The following is a 25,757-nucleotide window of genomic DNA, read 5'->3' on the forward strand; positions in this document are numbered from 1 at the left end:
GCGGAGAATGGCTGATATCTAAGTATCAAGAAAGAAAAAAGACAAAAAAAAATAAATAAACAAAAAAAGAAGAAATTTATAGTCAATCATTTTAACTGTGAATAAATTTGATTCAATGACAAAGGAGAGGAAGCTGGAGAAGTAACTGGAAACAGTCACGCACCTGCCAACGAGAAGCGTGAGCCGGCCGAAAATCATGAAGCCTCGTCTCAACCTCCTCCCGAACATTCGAACAAGAAAGAGAAGAGCGTTCTTCAGGCGAAACTGACCAAACTTGCTATTCAAATTGGCTACGCAGGGTCGACAATAGCCGTTCTCACAGTCGTCATACTAGTGATACAATTTTGCATAACGACATTTGTGCAACAAGGAAAACATTGGAAAAGTACGTATGTCAACAACCTTGTGCAACACTTGATCATCGGTGTTACGGTACTGGTAGTCGCAGTGCCCGAAGGTCTTCCTCTGGCCGTTACTCTGTCGCTTGCTTACTCCGTCAAGGTTTGTATTACTGTTTGGATTAAGCGGCGTCGGTTAGATATGTCGCGTGAAGTTACTCTGAATTGACGTTTGATGTTGAAATTTCAGAAAATGATGAAAGATAACAATTTGGTGCGACATTTGGACGCCTGCGAGACAATGGGTAACGCGACGGCGATTTGCTCGGACAAAACTGGAACGCTGACGACCAACAGAATGACCGTTGTTCAGTCCTACGTATGCGAAAAGATGTGCAAGACTACGCCAAACTTTAACGATATACCAAGCCACGTCGGCAACTTGCTTATTCAAGCGATATCTGTGAACTCGGCTTACACATCTAGGATAATGCCGGCTCAGGATCCTACCGAGTTGGCGATGCAAGTCGGTAACAAGACCGAATGTGCCTTACTCGGATTCGTTACCGCCCTCGGCAAGAGCTATCAGACTATACGTGATGATATTCCCGAAGAGACATTCACTAGGGTTTACACTTTCAACAGCGTGAGGAAAAGCATGTCAACTGTTATTCCCAGGCAGGGCGGCGGATATCGCCTCTTTACCAAGGGTGCTTCCGAGATCATCATGAAGAAGTGAGCATCACTCAACAACCTCTTATCTTTACCAAAGATACTCGATCAGCTTCCCTTTGCTTTCTTCGTTATATTTGGAATTTTCCTAGAACTCGTTAAAGAAAAATCCTTTTATGTATCTTCGATTCTATTGAACTAAAATGAAATGTAACTTTCTTTTTATTAATTGTAAATTTGTAAAGTATTTTGGACTGATGTAGGGAAGCGCTAACACACACACACACACCCAACTCATTTTTAAACGGATATCAAAATGGAGTTGCCTTTCGACAGATGTGCCTTTATCTACGGTCGCGACGGGCACCTTGAGAAATTTACTCGAGAGATGCAAGAACGTTTGGTAAAGAACGTAATCGAGCCAATGGCTTGCGACGGTCTTCGTACAATCTCCATAGCTTACCGGGACTTTGTGCCGGGTAAAGCGGAGATAAATCAAGTCCACATCGACAACGACCCAGACTGGGACAACGAGGAGAACATCGTCAACAATCTGACGTGCCTCTGCATAGTCGGCATCGAAGATCCGGTCCGTCCCGAAGTACCTGACGCCATCAGGAGGTGTCAGAAGGCCGGTATCACGGTCAGGATGGTCACCGGCGACAACATAAACACGGCGAGATCGATCGCTCTCAAGTGTGGCATCCTCAAGCCGAACGAGGACTTCCTGATCCTGGAAGGAAAGGAGTTCAACAGAAGGATCAGGGACAGCAACGGCGAGGTGCGCCAGCATCTGCTCGACAAAGTTTGGCCGAAACTTAGGGTACTCGCGCGGTCGTCGCCGACGGATAAATACACCCTGGTCAAGGGTATCATTGACAGTAAAAATACCGAGAGCCGCGAAGTCGTTGCCGTTACCGGCGACGGAACGAACGACGGACCGGCCCTGAAAAAGGCGGACGTCGGTTTTGCCATGGGCATCGCCGGCACGGACGTCGCCAAAGAAGCGTCAGATATCATCCTTACGGATGACAACTTCTCCTCAATCGTTAAGGCCGTTATGTGGGGCAGAAACGTGTATGACAGTATAGCAAAGTTCTTGCAATTTCAGCTGACGGTTAACGTTGTTGCTGTTATTGTAGCATTCATCGGTGCTTGTGCCGTTCAAGACTCACCTCTAAGAGCTGTTCAAATGTTATGGGTCAATCTGATCATGGACACTTTGGCTTCCCTAGCCCTCGCCACTGAAATGCCGACGCCTGATCTTCTCCTTCGAAAGCCTTACGGCAGAACGAAGCCTTTGATATCGAGAACTATGATGAAGAATATACTTGGTCAAGCCATCTATCAGTTGGTCGTTATTTTTACACTGCTATTCGTTGGTGAGACTTCTTTTCTTATAAATAATCCATTTCACTGCCCTTTACTTATTTGTACACGGTCACTCCACTCTCTCAACGTACGAATCCTTCCATCGGAATTTTCGGAAAACTTCTAAATGTCGTTCAAAAATTTATTGAACGTGCACTTCTTACGTTCAGAAGCTACAATTCAGTTTTTTTCTACTCTCAGATACGTGTAAATTTAAAACTTGCATCAATTCTTGTTTTTCTAGGATTTCGAAAACGTCTCTTGGGACATCTGCGTTTATTTCGATTTGTATATATCGTGAAAAAAAAAAAGATTGACAAGATCTTTCAGCGAATAAATGTAAAAACTTGATGAATAAGTACTGCTCGAAAGAGTCTGGACTGCAAGAGTGTGTTCGATCGGGTGGAAGGATTCATTTTTGTGTTTAATTTTTACTTTTAACTTGAAAGGTGACAAGATGCTCGATATACCGTCCGGTCAAGACCCGATCAGGTCTGGCGGACAACCCACTCAGCACTTCACTGTGATCTTCAATACATTCGTAATGATGACACTGTTCAATGAAATGAACGCAAGAAAAATACACGGACAGCGAAACATTTTCGAAGGACTATTCACCAACCCGATATTCTACGGAATATGGATCGGCACTGCTTTGGCGCAAGTGAGTGATTGGACTCTTAAAAATGTTACATGTCGATCGATTGGCGCGACTTGACTTCTCTTTTCCTTTTCCTTCTCTTCTTTATACTTCTTTCGGTTTTTTTTCTTTTCCTGTTTTTCATTTTAAGGTAGTCATTGTTCAGTACGGAAAGATGGCCTTCCACACGAAGGCTCTTACCCTGGAACAGTGGATGTGGTGTCTCTTTTTTGGGGTTGGTACTTTGATATGGGGTCAGCTAGTCACGACGATTCCAACTCGCAAGATACCCAAGATACTTTCGTAAGTCCAAAACACAAAACAAAAACAAAACAGAAATAATATCGATGTCGTTCATTGCCTAAACAATATTTTCCGGTTTTTTTTTTTCTTTTTTTTTTTTTTTTAATACTTCCCTTCATCGTCATATCATACACCTAGATTTTGCGGTATTTGTTCAAAACAAAGGAAAAAAACAACTACCATTTAGATGATAAAACCGTAGCAAAGCATCACAATGATCATTACGCATTATAAAACTTATAATCCCTCGTTCGTGTCCATTAAACAAAAAACAAAAGAAAAGATTAAAAGAAGGTTATTCGTCTCGTGATTATTCGTGGCAAATATGCTATATTTTTTTTCAACTTGAGAACGTGGTGACGGAATTTCAGGTGGAGAAAAAAAAATATTGTCTAGTTTAGAAAATTTCTCCCTGATAATATTTGCTCCGAATGATTAACGACACTTAAAACGTGTAAATAGTATTGAACGAAGGTAACCAGCATGGTACCCATGCGAATAATGAAGATGTAAAAAAAAAAAAAACAGATATTAGCACTGAAAGATTTTAGTAGCGTTAATAAGATAACAGAAAAGAACCAAAGAAAAAACTTAATTGTATTTATCTAGTCAATTTCTTTAATTAGTTTACCCCAATTAGTACATGGTAGTGGCCACTGCATGCTAGACATCACTAATCCACAGTAATTGATATGCCAGAAATAATTTGTTGAGAATTACGTGTTACGTTCCTATATTCCACTCTTATATGACCAGTAATCAACAGAGTGCGATTAATTCAATTTGACATAAAGAGAAAAGAGGAATAATTGATATTAATTTTATTCTTCTCATGTTTGTTTTCATTTTGATTTTTAGTTTCCTTGTAAATTAATTTAATTCCTTGTGATTTTTTTTCGTATTTTCCATATTTGAATGTGTATATATGCCTTGTGGGAAATCGAATGAAGAATAATATTAAACGAGTACTTGAGAAAATATCGTTCGTAACACGATTCGTAACTTTGTCAGAAAAATTGAAATAGTTGCATTTTTTAGATATAGCTTGAACGTTCCCCCATTCCTTCTTACAGATCTTATTTATATATATATATTATTAATATATATGTATAGATAGATAGATATATGTGTGACTGTATACAAAGTATACATACTATACGTATATCTGTATCATCAGTTTCTCTGTCTACACTAGATGTTGCATGATAATTACAGCTATCTAACATCTGCGTACTTGTTTGTATACTAAATAACAAGAGGCTGAAATTCTATTTTCTCCAATCACCATACAGAACTAAACAACGTGACAATAAACTTTCTAATCCTTAGCTTTAGTTTTTCAATGGCTTTAAACTATATTCAACCACATATAAAAATTAAATATGCCAGATAATCGGCAACTAATATGATTATGTAATGCAGAATAGTATGATTTTTATTCATTAAATTGTCATTTTCCTGTTTTACTTTACTTGATTATTTTTATTTATTATTTTTTTTTTTTATCAATGTTTTGTGTTGTTAATTTTGGTTATTTTTACTTCGATCACGCAACATACACGAGACAAATAGGGGTACTTATCATTGAACTTCACTGCAGTTTTCGTTACATACGATACGTTTCTTTTTATTCCTATTCTTCTTTTTAATTTTTGCTTCGTTCAGGTGGAAACTCACTGTTCTTGGTCCCCGAACTTTACGACGTCAACGTCGAAGACGCAGGCGTTTCCACAACTTTGTTCCTGGTCCTAGTACATCCAATTCCTAACCCGTAGGTCCTTTTTCCATCTTCAAATTATACGTAACTACAATCTACGATCTCGTCTCTTGATTATTCGTAAAAATACGCTTTAATCATATACGCTGCTGTTACTTCAGATCAGTGAAAACATAACATGCTAATCACATCTGAGTTGTCATATTACGGCAAAAGATGCAAGCGTTTTTCCTATGGTGCCGAGCTCGGTTCTCGGTCATGATCCTTTTTTTTACGTGTTTCTCACACCAGCTGTAAGATTTCGAACTTTGTATTCGAGAAGCGGTGGTTTTCCATACTGAAAACACCGCCATTTTCTTGACACCCTCAAAACCTTTTGTTCGAAAAGGTTATGTCTGAACTTTCAACGAAAGCTTCTCACACGTTTTAAAAACATTTGATATGAAAAGTATCGTCAATTCGTAAAGGAATATAAGTATATATATTCTCATTATTCCCAAACGCTATTTCATAAAAGCTTATTCTGTTGCAGATCGTATAATTTTAATTACGAGCCCATTGATATAGATTTAGGAGTTGATAGAAAAGAAACACGAGAGTCAGATACGTAACAACAAACGAATGAATCACTCGACCGCTAATTTTAACGTACTAGGGAGTGATTAATCATCAACTTTTAAAACTACTGCAAGTATAACAATAATGCATGGAAGTCGCTTCCTGCTGCTGAAATTGCACAAAGCGTAGAAAATCGAAATGTTTTCGAGGCTTCCGTAAATGTATCGACTAACAATATACAAATAGCTTATACTACCATATCGAAGTAACCTACATTCACGTGCCACTACCTGTGTACAGACAATCATTCGCGATCTATTATGTATACATATCACAAACTCGCCGATTCTCACAAAATGCAATGCAGAGCGACCAATTTATGTTGCAATTCCGGATACCATGCACTCTTGAACAACGATAACTGAAACAATTTCATTCGTATAATGCGTTCTACTATCGTAGAGCTTTCTCAGAGTACACAGATGTTCCGAGAAAAAAAATCAAATTTATTTCCAACGAGCTTACATAAATAATCAATTCAGTAAAAATATTATGAAATCGAAACGTACTTGAAGACGTAAGAGATCGCAGTGAAAATTTACTATTGGTTCAGAATTTATTTTGGCTTTCGTAACCACTCCATGTAATCTAGGTATTTCGTGTAGAATACTAATAATATTTGAAGTAGTTGTAAAAGCCATAGATAGCTGTATAAGCAAAAATGAACTTACTCCGTAACGTTCTACTGTCAAATAACAATGTCTTAAAGCAACGTATTTTGGTGAATTGATTATTTTATCCGTGTGTGAATGGTTGGAATTAATTCAAGTTATTGTGCAATTCAGTTAACACCTACTCTTACGGCTCGTCATTGCCACAGTCGAAATTTTTTAGAAAATCGTCACATCTCTGCGTCACGGATTCCACTTGAAACGCCTATAGAAGTCTTGCTTTGGCCCAAAATATGAAGCTCATGATGCGTAGACCCATCCATCGGATCTTCTTTCGTTCGATTTATGATATATTAGGTTGTGAAAAATTCACAGCTTATGCTCCACACTTGAATGTATGAGAACCCGTCATCGAAACTTCAAGAGAGGATATTGAAAATTAATATTTCAGGCCAAGATACCCAACAGGCTTCGTTTACTCGGGTATTCCACTCATAAAACTGCCAATGTAATAAATTTTAATCGGTGTGCAGAACGGTCCGATGGATCAACTTACACGTCAGAAGTTCCACATTTTGGCTCAAAAAACAACCCTACAAGTTTCTGCACAATCCGTGATCGGAGGTCTGATACGCTGCTCGTCAGTGCGTAAAACTTGTAACCGGGATCATAACGAATCCAACGATACCTCACACGGCATCATTCGAACGGACTTGGTGGTCGGATGTTGCCCTTGCTGTTAGATGAGCAAGGGCATAACGACACGGCGGTTTTGGTCCATATGCCGTTACGCTGATACATCGTATGTCATCGCCCAGTCGTCGAAATAGTGCCGTCTTTGGTATCGTTGGCTTTGACGCGCTGCCGGCTATAACTGTGGTATCGCAAAAAGAACAAATCATTAGATTCCTTCAAATCATCAAATAAATCACTGATACCTTACGGTTGAAAAGGAGTTTTTGAGCCAATCAAAGTTCGAGAGTGAATGGAATTCAAGATAGACCCAGACAGGGATCGTATGAGTGTTAACCATCTTACTCATAAATTATACTGTTATTGTTAATAATACTAGTGTTTATTACGATCTACGAACCAACGATGATGATGACGATGATGATGAAGCTTGGGGTTAAAAACGAACTGCTCAGAGATATAAAAAAAAATCAGAGACTAAAAAAAGAAAAAGAAAACGGAAAGAGGGAGACAGATTTAAAAGTAAGAAAGAAAGAAAAAAAAGAAAGAAAGGTGCGCGATAGGAATGGGTGCCATGCGTCGCGGAGCTGTTTACACGCCGGAAGCTACGCCGGAAACAAAAGATCGATCGTTCAAAAAAAATAGTATGAAAGGGAACCGAGTGATGAAGAACTGGTTTAATGTTTTTTAAAAATAGATGGGGCCGCGGCCAGCCTGACGATATGGATACGATCAATCTAGGAGACGAGAAATTCGACCCTGACTCGGATAAAAAGCCACGCGCCGGACAAATTCTGTGGATACGTGGTCTAACGCGGCTACAGACTCAGGTAACTATCTATCCCTATCACTCACTCTCTCATGATATATTCGCGGTTAATCAACTACTAACTTATTATACCCATGATATTTTCAAATACATTTACTGTACATACTATAGTATGTATATAGCCATGTTGCAGAGAAACATTATACATTCTTTAGGATATATAAACTTCATATTATTACTATGTTACCGTAGGTATATACAACGTATAACGTATACATATACCAAATTCTATACCAATGATCCCTGGAGTTTATTATCATATACAGTGGTGTACCTATAATTTTATTCATTCAATTATTTATTTATTTATTTATTTATTTATACCGGTACCATTTCCCAACGTTCGCTTACCGTTCAATTTATCATTTATTCGTTTGTTTATCTATTTATTTATTTATTTCTCTGTTTTAATTATTTTAATTTTCGTTCAGTAACCAATTATTATTCGTGCATGTATAATATACATGTTCTAATGTACATTTATGGAACAGTAAAATTCCGACTGCACACTGCAGTATTTCACTCGCTTTATACTCTCGGAACATAATATATCTATACTATATAACGAATGTATATAGGTTTGGTATTCTTACGTATATTTATAGGGAAAAACAAGACTTTTTAATCGATTTTTGATAAAATTTGCCGTCATCCCTTTATTACCACTGCAGTTTAACGAGACATCATTTTGCAAGATAGGTTGTCATTTGTTTGTCTATTATTTTGTATTCTCGTTGTTACGAGTCCCCTTTCACTGTAAAAGCCGTATATATATATTTCTTTTTTTTTTCTGAAAGAGTGAATCGGCATAACCCAGTTCGAATGCACAATTTTACACAACCGCACTCGTACGAGTGAATTGATTGATTGCTTCAAAAAAATGTTCCTCAGATTTTGAATTTTTTCGGCGTTGTATAAAATGCAAACTGGGTAAAAATTACGAAAAAACAATTTTATTCCTAATCTATTTAACTGGAATACTGAAGTACTGGTGGAAATTCAAAATGGCCGCCATGCGATGTGCTTGAGAATTTTTCGTGGTTGTACGATGGTCGTTTTCAGGGCTCACAAATTATTTAGCGCTGTTTCTCGCTCAACAAAATATCGGTTCGAATAGTTGGCTGATAATTTTATCATTCTCCAACATCTAGAAGCTGGGATTTTTTTTATTGTAAAATTCACTTGTACGGGTGTTTAATGTCTTGCCGATAGTTCTGCACTCTTTATCATACACATTTGAGTACATTTATATACACTCTACACCGATATACATATACATACTTTTGAAGAACTTTGTTTTTCTTGCACTACAATCTTGTTGAATCAGTTTAATTAATTTTCAACATACGTATACTGATAATCTGCTAATATTAATTACCAAAATCTTTCCGTTACTCTTGAATTCATCAGGTTTCCTTTATCGGCATATCCGGGAAAATTTATTTATACTAGATAAAATCCAGTCATAATTCACGTGACAATAATTGATAGATAATTAAAAATTGAAACAGTTTTTTCGATATCCATGTCTGAGAATTTGCCCAGATTTCTTGTGTACTCAACAGCACAATTTTGCTGTGACGAAACTGTATTAGTTGATAACTTCATTCAAAACACACACGGTTCTTCAAAAGTAACCCGTTTCTTGGAGTACGAAACTGGTCCCCCGCCCCTAACTAAACCTCTGAAACTTGACACTAAAGTTTCGAAGCAAATGTGTCACCTCAACCTTCCAATTTGTCTGCAATTTTTTTTTGTTTTTTTTTTTTTTTTACTAATCCCACACGGAACATCCCATCTATTGGAGGTCCCATACAGGATCCCCACAGCTCCGTAAGACGTCCAAATCCGTGATGGATCTCTGACAGACATCTGTAGAAATCCACAATATGTACGGTCAGATGAAAGCCAATGACGGACACCCATTTGATGTCTACGAATGTCCATGCACTTAAGTAATACCACCATAGACAGTTACGTGGTGGCGAATGGTCGCTCCCCCCTTTCGCCATAAAAGAGAACTCCTAATTATACAAACCCCCAGTAAATCTACCCTTTCATTTATTCCGAATTTCGTCCGGTATTTACGTACTTGACTGTTCTTAAATGTCTAGTTTGTCAATTGTCCCATTGTCTAGGCCTTGGAGTTTTTGTCTAAGGTAGAAGAAAATACGCACATGACAATTGTTTCACATAATTTGTGTGACGTGACAAAAAATGTCGGTTAAAGGTATTAATTTCTTCCGTACAAAATCGATAATCGCTCCAAGATCTATGTGGATATCTAGTTGAACTCTACTTATAACAGATTGACAAGATCGAAAGTGCAAATAAATAATGGATAGAATGGATCTTAGATTTTCAAATTTCTGCTTCACAAAATCCATGAGATCTAGTATAGTTCTACTAGATGTATAACAACCGGACATATTTAGATCTCTAGTAGAGCTGTAGTGCACTTAATTTCGGTTGAAATAGATGTCTATTAGAGGTATTGTATATCCATCATGGATGTCCATGGTATGTTCATTAGAGGTAAATGTTCCGTGTGGATTACCCACCCCTCTTGCCCCGATTTCTTAACAGCTGTAGCAACAACGATTATTACGTAACTGAGCAGATATGCTAATTATTTACAAATTCCATTATCCGTAATTGCGTCTCTCTCTCGGAAAAAAATTGAAAGTCCTTTGAAGAAAAAATTTATCGTAATCACTTGTCCTTGTTTCCCGTTCCGATGAAACTAAACTACTAAATTTAGGAACCAATTACCAATTGTTTTTTTTTTCCTTTCTGTTGCGATTAGTCGTTATTGTTAAAATTGTTATTGACTCTGTATATACTCATTACATCAAGATAATATCTGAACAAAGAATTGTCGATTTGAAAATATACTTCCCTTCGCCACAGAACGTGCATAACAACATTCGGTATTAAAAATAATCACCTTAGGTGCGTAACAAACGAAAAAAAAAAAAATCATACCAACATAATGAAATATTATACATCTCACTTGCGAAACCGAGATAGCCGAGTACTTAGAGAACGGAAACATGAAAACGAAGAGGAAAATCGCCGCGTAAAATAGTACATTATGCTACAAGTGCGTAAAATGCGATTTTACCTACTAGTTGCATAATATACTACTTCACGAGTGCGTTAAACGTACGAACGTACGTATTTTTTACGATATTTTTTTGCAATATTGTGCGGAAATTTTATAACAGGTCATTACTAAAAAATCAAATTCAAACTTGAAAAATATAATTTTCAAAATTAAGTTAAATAAAATATAAACGTCAAAATAATCCTCGACATCTACATGTATATATACATTTTTTTATTTATGGAGAGTTTTAATATAAAGAGGTTTAACGTAACGATAAACGAATATCTCGAGTAGTGTTGAACATTTCAAATCAGTATAAACACCACAACAATTGTTATCTCGTATGAACTTATAGAATCAACAAAACCGAAAAAAAATGGTTAGGAATTCCTAAACGATTTGAAAACACAATATTCAGTATCACGTACGATATGTTAGAATTACATTATTGTTTACATGAACACTGTAAGGATACACTATTGGGATGATTCTGCAGCTTCCTTCAGCGTCAAATTCGTTAAAATCCGCAGACTGTATCAAAAAGTGCCATTTTACGCACAGTATTGCAAAAGAAATGTATCTCAACTACGCGCACGCACACACACATAACCATACGTGAAATGATACATATGCAAATGTGTCATAGGTGAATATGAATAGTAATTTCACGACATTGCACTGAAATTTTTTCGAAAATTTATTCCGTTGTGGAGCGTGATATATATATATATATATATATATATATATATATATGTATATATATAATTTGAAACAAAATTATTTTCCGATTCTTTTTATTCTATTTTTATATGTTCATCGATCATAATTACGGTTCAACCTGTTTGTATTATTGTATTTTTATTAGTTGGTATACAACATATTGGGATTCAGAGTCTATGCGCGTCTAAAGCAGCAATATGGTGTCGCGCTGAGTTATCGGCTGATCCTTTCAAGTAAATCCCAAGGATATAAAGGAATGAAAAAATTTGTGCAAATAATGGAACCTTCGTTTTACTACATTGAGTTGATGAAGTATCGTATATCCGTTAAAAACGAGTTTATATAACGCGAGCATACACAAAGTACCCGTTTCCACGTCTGTCGAGTGAGTCTGTGATTGCGCATGCGCGGAGTACCTTTCTGTACCGCGCGCATGCGCTGTCACGAACAAATCTGATATTACGCGACCCTAACCTCAATTTCATGCATTGTGAAATAACGCGTTACACACTTTTGTTGTACAAAGAATCGTGTGCGAAAAGGAGGCAACGGTCTTTTCGCCTCGTGTATTTGCAATATTCGTCTTCGGCTCACCTACGACATATATCGCAAACTTACGCTCGGCCCAAAAATACCGAGCAATTTACCTCCTTGTTACGTAATATACTATTTGCAATTAAATATAACAATTTTCCGACACTAGGTGGCCTCTTTCGATACTCTGGATCCCAATATAAACAATTTTTATCACAATTTGACAACACGGAATAATATAAAATTTTTTCTCGACCTGTGAGGAGCGAAATATATATTTTATATCTCGGATAAATTAATCCAAGCGACGCGGGGGACAGAAGGGGGTTCAAAAATACTAAGTGGCGGGTGCGCTATGAGGTCTGTGTGTGCGTGTGTGTGTGTATGTTTTTTTTTTTATTTGTATATCTTATTTATTTCATTATGATATTGTTATTTTCCATCTTTTCATTAATTTTTTTTTTATGTTATATATATATTTTTTTTTTTCTATTGTATTTACTTATTTTCTCCGTAAAATTTTGGGTAAATAAATTCGCGCGTACCATTCACACCGTAACCTAAAATACTCTGTAGGCACGTGACGCGTTATATAGGAACACTCGTCATTATACAATAATACCGGGAACCGTATATCGACAGTTTGCAAAAGAAACTTGCAGTATGAGATAATGTTTTCGTTTTCGCATTAGGTAATATACACCGAGTATCAAGTGTATTTTATGTAGAAACATACAAAATTACAGTTATTGTTTTTATAATTACAAAAAACTAAACAAAACAACAACAACAAAGCAACACACAAACAAGCCAAAGAAGTAACAGTAATATTTGTGAAATAGATAAGTAATGAGAGAGAGAGAGAGAGAAAGAAAGAAAGAAAGAAAGAAACAAACAAACAAAAAGCTCATACCAAGTAAAAAAATATCTTCTTTGACAGATAAGGGAAGGAAAATCCTACGAGGAGATACGCAGGCAAATGCATAAGATTTGAGGAACGTTTTGGTGACTTTTTTTTTTTTTTTGTGCGTGTGCGTGTGTGTGTGTCTTTTTTTTTTATTTAAAAATTTTTTAATTAAATAAAAAAAGAAAAAGATAGAACTAATGATTAAAAAACAACAATAAAATCGTGTAGAAGAGATAACTGGAGAAAGAATAAAACGAATGAAAATATATCTAATAATAGTAATGGTAACACATGTATTACGTAACTAGTATTAGTCGCATTAACCCGTGCCTATATACGCGTAAAGAAAAAAAAAAAAAAAAAAAAGGATAGAAAATGAAACACCTGTCGGTATTTAAGTTGCAGCTAAGAGAATGTTTTTTATTATCATACAAATATGTATATATTATATATTATATATATTTATTATTCATCCAAATATATAATATAAAATATATATATATATATGTGTGTGTGTGTATGGATATTATCACGCACATTATAAAAGTATTAAATACGTTACAGCTAGTACATGAAAATATAGTGAATAGTTGAAATCATACATATTATTATTGTTATTGTTATTATTATTATGATTATTGTTATATAATAGATATATATATATATACTATGAAGATAGATATTGATGCATTTTTATAGTTATCTTATTTTATTTTGTTTTATTTTTACTAATTTTGCTAAAATTGTGTGTAAACAGTATAGGACACGAAGATTTCATAATAATCAAATATATCGCACAAACCTTTCATATTTATATATTTACATATGCAATTGTACGTTTCAATAGCCGTAACGTGTGACGGTATAAAAAGTAGGTGTATCACACACGCGCGCACATTGTTGTGAGAAAGTTTCATCCTTTCAGGTCGTTTTTAATTATGGCAAATCTCGTACAGCTGTCATTCGTTGCACTTGACGTGTTATAAAAATTTAGAAAAATCGCGAATAGGCATGAATTTTTGCGAAACGTAGAAAATGACGATGAAAAAAGAAAATTGAATAACAGGAAACGCGAAAGGCGTGAAAACAAACAAACAAACCAAAGCAAAAATAATTCCTACCGACGAACGTCGAACAATTCCGATTCAAAGTATATCCATATATAATTATGCATAGACACGTGTACCCTGTAATATACTCACGCATACTTTATGATGCACTCAAGTTATACTGCAGGTTTATCATTTTAGTATTATTTAAAACAATCAAACTAAAATTAATAACGACTCACGCATAAATATTTTTTTTTTAAATACAACAAAAAAAAAAAAACACATGTTTAAACAGACAATTTATACGCGCCTCTTAGGAATGGTCCACGCAGTCCTTCTTAGCCTTGTTAAAGTTAATTGTCTAACAGATTAAACCGCAACCTTACATTTGTTTTATTACCTTTTACTTTGTTTCTTTCACACACATACGCAGGTATATTTTTTATTCTAAGAAACTCATTGTATCTATTTTTTTTTTTCTTCTCATCTTCTCCATCTCACAATGTGTTGTACATACATACAACATCTCTGTATTTATCCTTTGTTTCTTACAATTTTTCGTTTATGCCTACATATACATGTAGTAACAAAGAATACGCGATTACGCGAAATTTGGTCGAAAAATAATAATTTAAGAAAACAGAAACACCGACAACAATGATAAAAAAAACAACCAACAACAAAAAAAAAAAAAAAAAAGAAAAGAAAACAATTTCCAAACGAAGGGAATTTTTTTTTTTTTTTTCACCTGCAAAAGAAAAAGACCTCTTCCTCTAAATTTTCAATTCACATCGTTTTCAATGACTTGCATTACCATCGTACTTTCTTTTCATTTGGCACACTTACACATGACACTTCGTCGAATCCACGAGAAACAAAAAAAAAAAAAAAGGAAAAAATAAAAAATGCCGCGTTCACAGAATTATAACACCCATTTCTCTATGCAACGATACCGCCCATGATATTGTTTATTTATTTATTAAATGATTTAATCGCTTATACTTTCCTTCTCTTCCTTCTATTTATTGTTAATTCTGATGCACTTGTATTATTGCATATATTGTATAAAGCTTCGCGGTCACGGAGCGTGGTCACACTTCGCTGCTTCCACCCCCCCCCCCCCCCCCCCCCCCCCCCCTCAATTTTTCACACCATTCTTCTCGACATCAGAACCAAATCCAATACCGTCAAATAATAATTACATCCGCCCCGAAGTCGTGTATCTAGTTTTATTTTTTAATCGAAATCATTTATTCACAGTACATTATATAGTATACGTTTCATTTGGATTTACATCATTGATATTATTATTATTATTATTATTATTTTTCTTTTGTTTTTTCTTCTATTGACAGAAATAGTAAATCGGAAACTTGACTTCAGTTATACATTTACTTAAAAAATTCAATTTCAAATCTGGTCTCTCTTCAAAAATGAAATAATATATCTAACGAGAATCTATATGCACAATACTAAATCCATCAGCATAAATTATAATATTTTCTTTGTCGTTATTATTGTTATTATTATTATACTTGCATGGATATTAAAACAGTATAACGTGACGTTGATAATAACGAACAAAACCGCCGAATCGTTGCACACACACACACACATTGTGTTATATACATATAAAAGTGCAGGCACACAACACATTGATTTATATGGATCGTATATTATATACATGTATATATGTTTGTTTATTTATTTGCATACCGATTTAATTTGTAACATTGGCGAGAATTTAACATCCAAAAAAGTAACATTCGAAACACGCACGCCCGTTAACATGGAACAAAACGCTACGGCGTATATACATATTATAATAATGATATTGTGGAAATGAATGTTGTCGAATGAATGCGAACGCTTTTACCTATGATAAAGAAATGGGTTCATGTTTTGTTCCTGTCGCACTACTTAAGAATTTGCTATCATTTTGTACGTCGATGCCAATTACTCGTATAATGCGGTGTAATGATATCTGAAATGTGTCGAATTCCTTCGACGTCTGGAAATTTGTAATTATATATCTAGATTTGCGTGTCATTGATAGCGAAAAGACAAGTGAAAAAATATGAAAGGAATAATTTTGCCTCTCGCAACACTCGGTATAAAATGGCAGCAAAATACTCTCATCGTCTCGCATAACCTATTCTAATTATACCTGTTGTTATATCATTGGTCGATCGTCCGATGAGCGTTAATTAAATACCGTATTATCAAAACGAAGTGAAAGATTACCTATAAATCGACAGTTTTGACTAGACAGTTGTCTAAATTACAGCTATTAATAACAATCTTGCTATTACGTATATACAAGATATCATGCATAATGTGAACATGAACGACATGTCACGAATAAACTGTAAGCCGTCTTACTCTATAGACTCCATCGATTTTTTTTTTCCGACTTACTTTATCATTTTCTATCGTTTCTTCTTCTTCTTCTATTCTTTACTTGTTTCTTCTTTTCATTATTATTGTTATTACTGCTATTTTTCTTTCATTGTATTTCTCTTATCCAGACAGTTTTCTTTCATTCTCATGTTGCATTGGGTCACGGTTTTTATTCTTCCCTGATTCAAAATTGCAAACGCGATGACAAAAATTCTATCTACCAACACACACACACATATATGCATACATATATTTCAATCTTTATTATCGTTGATTCAAAATTCGATTAACCGGCAATCCCAAAACGTCACACGAGTAAATAGAAATTTGTCTGGGTCAATATTGTACAATTTTATTTTTCTCACAATGACACTTGTACAAAGGTTCTCTCAATTGACGGTTGTTGTATTCGTTAGGTACACTCGAAGTCCCGCAGTTTCGCTGATTCGGTAGCGAGTCGGATAGGGGGGGGGGGGGGGGGGGGGGGGGGCGACCGTCAGTTGCTCGTGAAGTGTCGAACGGTTAGGATCTGAAAGAGTGACCAACACGGTGCTCGTTATCAGTTTCATTTCGATCATGTATCATGTATTTTCTTCTCACCTTTACGATCTAGAAACTCGACGACTTCGACTTTACCTAATTATATCATGAAAATGATTATACGTACGATACGGCAAAGATTCAAATGTTATTTATTTTTGTTCCTGTAATCTTGAACCAGAATTGTAATATGCAAGGAATACAGATTATTTGAAGTTTAAAATTTATTTTGCTGCCTCGTTTATTAAGGAACAAAAAAAAAAATTAAATTTGCCTCGTACGTATAATTCTTGTAATAATTGACGAACGCATACGTATATATCGTTTGAGTGAATAATATTCTTGTAACGGTGAATCGTTTCCGTATAAGCGCAACGCATAAAATAGCGTGTTAACATCTTATAAATGCATACGTATACACAATACATTATACATACATTGCATGCCTACGTGCGTACCGTAATACGGATAAAAAATGAATATACAAGTAGGACAATGAGTTTTAATGTATGTGTGTATATGTTTGCATATGAGTCAACATTATTATAATTATGTACTGTATGATGAAAAAGCGAACCGCACTGTTCATAAATATTTAAGTCAATACCTTGAGAACTTTTTCCAACTAATTATACGTTATATAGTCTTAAATAATTACCATCTTAATCATATACGTATAAAAAAAAAAAATTCAAAACATCAACAAAAAAAAAAAAAAAAAAACAAAAAAAAGATACAAGTCAAAAAAAAACTGAATGTGTAACCTACTTTCAGACGAGCAATAGAACTCTGGTGCAGAATGTATCTGTGACAGGCAGATCTCCTTCTCAGGATTACCATATGGTTAGTTCCCAAGTCCAATCTCAGCATTGTTTGATCGTTTTTTTTTTTTTTTTATATAATATACTTTTCTGTCAATTTTAATTTACCTTGACTGTTTTGGTTGATTTTTCGTTTCTTAAAAATGTGATAAAGTTTTTGAAAAAAAAAAAAAAAAAATAATTACAATAATTCGTATATGAAAATTCATATATATTTCGTTTCTGTGCCTCCATTGAAACGTTACGTCTTATCACACGTACAGTTTTCACTTTTGTTCCTTTACGTAATAGATTTTTTGCTTGTAATTCGCGAGTATCAGCTATATTATATCGTATATAGATTGATTGATTGATCACTTTTGATGCGCATATATATATACTTATTATATATAGCATATTATTGTTTTCTTTGTTTGTTCTTTTTTTCTAAATCTTTTGTCACCAAATTGCGCCAAGTTTTTTTGCCATCTTTTATATAATAGAGCCTTGCATCAAAAATATTATTATCAACATTGGTTTGTTTGACGTGAATCGTTGCCTGCTGGGCTACGAAAAGTTTAAGTTTGAAAGTATGATTACTAACAGCCTTAATTGTAATATTATTTCACATTTCTTTCCCTTGGGGCTGTGAAATAAAAGAATATATTAATCAATAAAACACACGGGATAAATAGTCAACTGTTTAAATGAAGAAAAATAACGATTTTTAAGAACATGTATATTTCGCTTCGCGCAAGAAATTCGAAATGTACGTACGTATAAATTTGAATGAAGAAAGGAAGGAAAGAAAAAAATGAAACCGATAAGAAATATACGGCTAACTTTTCACAGCCTAAGGAAGACGAAGCGCTGATCTATTTTCTGTTTTCGTTTTCACTTTGTTGTATAAATTTTTTTTTTTTTCATTAAACAATTTTTTTTCTTCCTGCAAATTAATAATAATAATAATAATAATTTGGCTGCCGTGTTGTGCTTTCTTAATGTATTCATAATTTTCTTTTTTCTTTTTTTTTTTTCACTTATTTGTTTGATTTTGTTATTAATGTATTCAGAGCTGTCGCGTAATGTCGCATGTAAGTATGTACGTGTATAAAAATATTTATCGAACATTACGATATATATTTAATTATTATATACGATACATATTACGCTGCGTGTCTTTCTTGTGTATTTATATAATACATTGACACTCTTACGTTAAATCGGTGTTCGCTTTTACAGTATATTTATATTTATTTATTTTTTTTTTTTTTCAAGTTTCATTTCGTGTTTTTTCTTGATTTTTTTGTTTTTTTATTGTTATAACGCAGTGTGATGTTGCTGTGATCTTGAAATTGTATGATATTTATCGATATGTATGTTTGTCCTACTGTATTTCATATATACATATAAGATTACGTTTTCTTTCATTCAAATACGTGTCTGTAACGCGGTTTACACCCAACGGGCTCCAAGGCACCGCGCTCATATATATATACATAAATATATGATCTAGTACGCGGCAAGTTGCCTCTCGATGTGTTACTGCTGCTGCTGCTGCCGATACTTTCGCTGCTGCTGCTGCTTAACATATAAATAACACTATATTAACAATAATAACAATGATATTCCCCTCGTGCGTCTTAGTCCAGTCAATTTTAACGCGCGTAGGCGACAAATATCTCATCATTGTTCACGAAACTGATTGACCGTAGTACACGTTCAGCAATGGCGCCGATACCACCTCGCTTGTTTCTTCCACCTCACGACTTTGAGTCACGCTTACCGCTCGTCCCGGATTCATTTTTGAGGGAAACAATTTTTACCCGCATCCTTGTTGCTGGCATAATTAAGCAGTACCTATCAAAGTTGGCACAATTTGCACAGTTGTCAATAGATTGGCTGGACCGTTGCGTCACACCTTCTCATATGTTAGTCCGTGCGTTAAATTCGACTGGGCAAGAGCGGTCAAATCAATTAACAATATCGTGTAAATAAATAAATCAAAATAACAGTTCAAACATGAAAAATAAACGTCAAAAGTATTTAAAGTAATAATTTCACCGTACCATACATTGGGAAGTGCATGTTATCATAAACTGCAGTAATCAGTTGTCACGCCAAGTTCTCTAATTTTCGTTTAATCTTCACCTGCACTACTGCAGGTTTCCTGTTTTTTTTTTTTCCATTTTATCTTGTTTTTTTTTTTTTACTTCAAACTCTGATTGATCATTTCGGGAGTGAGAGTGTGTCTTCAGAAAACGGTCAATACGCTAATGTTTGTCTTTCGTGTCTACATACATACATGTATACGTAATCCGTGATTAATTTTGTTTCTCTTTCATTCTTGTCGTTTTTCATCCGTTCCATATAATTATCTTAACAATAAAATAATTAACCAAACAAACTAACAATAATTAAGAAATAACCAACAGCGTATCGGCGCTCAACTTTCACCTGCACCTGAAAAAAGACTTCCTAGAGTTCAATTTACCTTACTTTGCAGTCAGGTGTTGGGGAGAGAAAAAAAAATCGGATAAACGCAGATAAAATTTTTATAAATTCGTACACGTATTTACGGGGCAAAATAAAAGAAAGAAAAAAAAAACAATCATGAAACATAACAAGATTTCGTTGCCTTTGCCTCTAATAATTATTTTCAAAGTGATTTGAGTGAACAACTACTACTGGTTTGATTTTCATTTTCCTTTCTCAATTAATTAACCTATGGCAACAACCTTATATAACTGAAGAATTTCGGCGTGCCAAACAAAACTTGGATAATTGCCGTAAATTATAGCAATAACAACAACAACAACAACATTAATTATCCAAGTATTAATAATAATAATGATGCAAAGTGTGTTTAAATAATATGTAAAGAATTGTTTAAAAAAAAAAAAAAAAACAACAACAAAAAACAAGAAGCTAAAAATTTATGAAAAAGAAAGCTTATAGTGGTAAAACAGAAGTGAATAAGACTGATGGTATGATTTATGATTTGTTAGCCAGCGGAACCCATTCGAGAGACTGAGGTTTAACAGGGCGGCAGTCTCTTGCCAGTCGCCACACTATTCCTGTCGGAGTACAAACAAGTACGTAGCTTACGTAGATGATCGCCTGTTGTACTACATTGTATTATCAACCTTTTACGTATGCCTAATTTAAAAACCAAAACCAAAGAAAATAAACCAACCAACCAACCAACAAGCTCCATTTCTTTTTCTTTCTCACATACTACTCTTGCGGTGCATTAATTATACAGATGATTATAATGACAATCAACATTCTTTATAGATTTCTCTTTACCAAGTACAGCGGCATTGGTATAAACCAAAAAAAATTACTCTTCAATCTAAAGGTTTGTCTATAACTACTATTGTAACTGTCGTTCAATTCGTCTACCTTTCTTCTCACTTTCCTGTCTTTCTTTGATCTCATCGTTTCATAGTGATGTGAAGATAGCATACGTGATCAATTCTAGAGTCACATTAAAAACAAACGAAAAAAAAGAAAAAAAACAACACTAGGAAAATATATCTTCACACATCATGCTGATGCATATTGAAACTACAATTTAATGTAACCTTATAGTTGTGCACCTCAAGTGTGTATGTGTGTGTGAAAAAAAAATGATTGATTTGTCATTGACTTGATATTACATTGGCTGATGATGTTAATAATTATGATGAAGGTGATGATGATAATGATGTTGATGATCGTGATGATTATGATGATAATGGTTATGATGATGACATGACTTGAAATGAGATGATGGTTTACTGCACCGATGTGTTTTTTTCTGTGTAGCGTGGCGAGTCGAGTGGTGGCCGATCGAAAAAAAAAAAAAGAAAATAATATACAATTTCGTTATTAATCAATATCTGTCCACCATTCACTGGCTGTGATCGTAGTAATATAGTTATTACCTGAGTGTGCTGCGTGTTCCGTGACCCCCACCACCACCACCAACCACCACCCCTTTTCACCACCCTCAAATTATGGTGTCGTTTTTTAACCCGTTATATATCGCAACCAAATCATTATTTATCAATTAACACAATTTTACAATTCATATGGTATTATATACATATTATAATATACAAACAAAAAGACTCACTAATCGTGCAATATGTTGGAGGAAAGAAAAAATCATTACACAAATTACACAGAGAATTTTTTCTTCCCCTATTTTTTATACGTACATATATATGCATTACACATATACACATATATGTATGTATGTATAGACGTGCATACTATAATCTTGTCGTTCATTATTTAAACGTTTAATTATCAACAAAATTATGTCATTTAGTCTGCGTTGCACCTTTTCTCTGTCTCTTTTACTTGTATTATATAAATATATAATTACAGAGTAAATTGCTGACGATTGAATGGTCCACTGTCTGCTACAATTGAATGCGCATGCGCAACGATCCGAGAGCGCTTGTTTGCCAGGCTGACCAACAGTCGTGAACGTAACCTCAAAAATTTTTACAATTGTCGCTGTCAGTTGCGTTCAACGCCGACAGCTGTCAGAATTTGTGAGGTTATATACATCGCGACGAACCGTCGTCTAAATTTATGACGGTTGGTCGCCCTGGCAAACAACTGCTCTCGAATTGTTACGCATGCGCATTAAATTGTAGCATATAACGGACCATTCCGTCGTCGGTAATTTACTCCGTATATACATACATATATACTTGTATTAAACATATTTATTATTATACGTATATATACATTGTGTATCTTATCATCGTGACTAACAGAGTTTGAGAGTGTTTCGTTGCAGTGAACTAAACACCTTATATTATACATATTATATAATATTACTATTTTACACGTTTCACATCGTAATTAATATTCCCACCGCACCGTCGTTTGATAGAAATCAACGATAAAAAAAAAAAAAAAGAAAACAACATGTTTTCACACTTCTCTCTCGTCACCTCACCCGCAATTTCCAGTGAATATTATACATATATAATTATTCTCACATTGCAACACCGTCAACGATAAAGAAATTGCCATCTGTCGATCGTTGACTGTGTTAAATACATAAATTATATATGTTATATATATTATTTTAGCAAAAAACAATCGGTCTCAAATTTCTGTAACAATTCCTTCTCTTTTCTCTATATTCATATCAATCACTTCTTTCAACTTTCAACTCTGAAACGCACATATTATAATGTGCAGCAATCTCAGCTTTTGTTTAAACATTTTCTTCGCACACCTACGGACAAATCATAATTTTCTATTTTTAAAATCACACAGCTGCACTCGTTCCCTCACATGCAAACGAGTGAACGAACACAAATATATGTTATACGTATACATCTACACGCTTGCACGATAAATGAACACACCCAAAAACACCACCGAAATTGTGTACATACTTAGATATATGTATAAATATACATATAATATTATGTACCTAAATTATGTTACATAAAAATATAACTTATGTATCATGCTGCTGGACGTATTATTTATAATACACATGCAATATATACGCATTATTCACACGTCCAGAAACACATTACCACTCGAGAGAAAAAAAAAACAACTAAATATGACGAGGGGCGATTTAAACGCATTTGGTTCAAATTTCATGCTCAAAGAATTTATTTATAGCTTTAATTGCCTGTCTTGCCGGTTTCACATCGTATCTCGTTACGATACGTTCAACAATTCACTGCACAACGTTTTTTTTTTTTTCTATATTTTCCAACTAACACACACCGATGTACAGAAACATCCACCCTGCGCTGCGTTTGAATGGATTTTCAAGCTTTTTTCATTTAATTGAATGCATTGAAGAAAACATAATTTCGAAAAGCAAGACAATCCAAACTTGAAACAAGCGCCCGCGCTATTGTACAAACCGAATGAGTCGCTCGTTTCTTACATAAGTGTCGATCGAGACTTTTGTATAAACGGAATGCCGCCACATGCCATACCGAGTTATTGCAAATTTACGGATAAAAAATATTAGACATATTTAATCAGCAAGTTCGTCAAATTCTGTGAAAGGATAAATAATATCGTAATCATTTTTTCGAGCGTGTTTCATAGTGGTGTAATATATGCGCGTGGCATAAACTTGTATATATATAGTTGTGAAACAGCGTTATAGGCAAGATCGTAGAAGGTTTCAAACTCTGCTGAGGTGTACCTTATTTCCACGAGAAAATTAATCACTTAAGTTATATCGCTTTATCATTTTTAATTAATGGTTTGCTTTTTTTTCTATTGATTTAAGAATTTTCCGACTACTCGTTTCATTCGTTTTTCTTACATTAAATTCACATTCTGCGATGTAATTGTGTAAGGACTGCGTATAACTTTTATACGTACGTGAAACCCTGCACATAACTGCGACAAGAAGGCCCCCATAACTTCAAAAAAAGTTTTTTCACCATCACTTTTAGCATCATCATTTTTATTATTAATATTATTATCATATAACAAACGAATATATGGTTTTAGAAAATTTTGCGCGGACTGTTGCGGACCATTGCTAATTGGTGTTGTATTAAAAAAAAATTGTCGGACAAATACATGCATTATACATGTGTAGTTTATGTTGTATTCGCGAATAATGCCTTTCGCGGATCATGAGGATAGAAAAATAGGGGCAAAAGGGAAAGTGATCAATGATTGGCAAAAAATCACGTATGATGCGGTTTATTCTTTATTCAATTTATACACAACTTTGAAGTATCACCTCGCGATCAATTCTTCCATCTTCGTGCCCAGTTTTCAATCAAACTAACAGGTCAACTATGAGCGTCAGTAAAAATTACAGAATTGTTCCTCTTTTTTTCTCATCTAAATTCCATAATACATATCGACACAATATAGGTATTGATTGGAAAAATTCACTTTTCCGCAAATCATTCAGAACTGTACGACTGTGTTCACATTAATCCTCGGACACTTGGAGTATGTAGATATTTAATAATATATCTACCCACTTAATATTATATGTATATATATATACTTCGAGTGTTTGATGGACGGATGAAAAAATATTACTTACCGTATAAAATGTGCTCTGACGTAAAATTGAATTGATCCATGTATAATTATATTAGTTGTGATATTGAATTGGTTCAATTAAATGTTTTGTAGAAAAGCGCATTCGACAATGGTATAACAGTTTTTATTTTTTTTTTTTTCCTCGTTGTGAAAATTACAGGGACTTTCAAGTACTGTGTCACTAACGAGTAATTCGGAATTTTGGCGTACGAATTTGACAAAATTTCAATTTACTCGTTAGTAACGTTATATGCACAATACGCGGGACCTTTGCCGATAATTAATATATGATATGCTGAGAGAAAACGGTAAAACTTGGTAGATTGACCGTCCGACTGCGCATGCGCGAGCTGTGTCGGGTTTTCAGGCAGGCTGGCCACCTCAAGCCTCGCAATCAGTCGTCAAACGCATGGCTTATAGAGCTTACGCAGGTGATGTTAATTTTTTTTATTTTAGGATAAGCAGATGATACAGTATTCGGGAAGGCTTGGGAAACTTTTATTTTCCACTGACCGTTGACTGCTAGAAGTCAACATACCAACCTAATTTCAATTCGGTTCTTGACGTATGAGAGTTTAACATTTCAAACACCGATTCTAATAAGTTGGCTCACCTGCCTTGCCGTATAAAATACTGACCGGTTACGATCTGCTGACCAATAGAATTCAATTATTTTGCGCACGCGCAGTTGGTAATTCGGTCTGCTCGGTCGGTAATTCAGCCTGCCAAGTTTCACCGTTCCCCAACGATTTGATACAGTAAAATGTAACCCAAAGATGAAATTACGGAAATATGCTGCAGCAGCAAGAAATGAGTTATGCGCTTGCTTGCAGTTTGTTAGTAGGTAGTA

The 25,757-nt window shown here is 34.7% G+C and overlaps 1 protein-coding gene across 16 annotated transcripts in view; it reads left to right on the forward strand.

Moving 5' to 3' along the window:
- The window catches only part of PMCA (plasma membrane calcium-transporting ATPase 3), a 126,857-nt gene that overhangs the window by 73,757 nt on the left and 27,343 nt on the right, over positions 1-25,757 (forward strand). For 9 of the 16 annotated variants that reach the window (XM_046625698.2, XM_046625702.2, XM_046625704.2 and 6 more), the window contains 6 exons: positions 125-501; positions 589-1,073; positions 1,347-2,392; positions 2,831-3,045; positions 3,173-3,324; positions 7,661-7,793. In XM_046625698.2, the coding sequence (XP_046481654.1) occupies positions 125-501; positions 589-1,073; positions 1,347-2,392; positions 2,831-3,045; positions 3,173-3,324; positions 7,661-7,793 (2,408 nt within the window). Of the gene's footprint in view, positions 1-124; positions 502-588; positions 1,074-1,346; positions 2,393-2,830; positions 3,046-3,172; positions 3,325-7,660; positions 7,794-13,095; positions 13,444-17,828; positions 17,898-20,862; positions 20,950-25,757 lie in introns of those variants that run through there. The other 7 variants (XR_006883191.2, XR_006883193.2, XR_006883192.2 and 4 more) reach the window with 4 other exon arrangements.

This window comes from Neodiprion pinetum, chromosome 5 (assembly GCF_021155775.2).
Source record: "Neodiprion pinetum isolate iyNeoPine1 chromosome 5, iyNeoPine1.2, whole genome shotgun sequence".
In the NCBI taxonomy this organism is placed as follows: domain Eukaryota; kingdom Metazoa; phylum Arthropoda; class Insecta; order Hymenoptera; family Diprionidae; genus Neodiprion; species Neodiprion pinetum.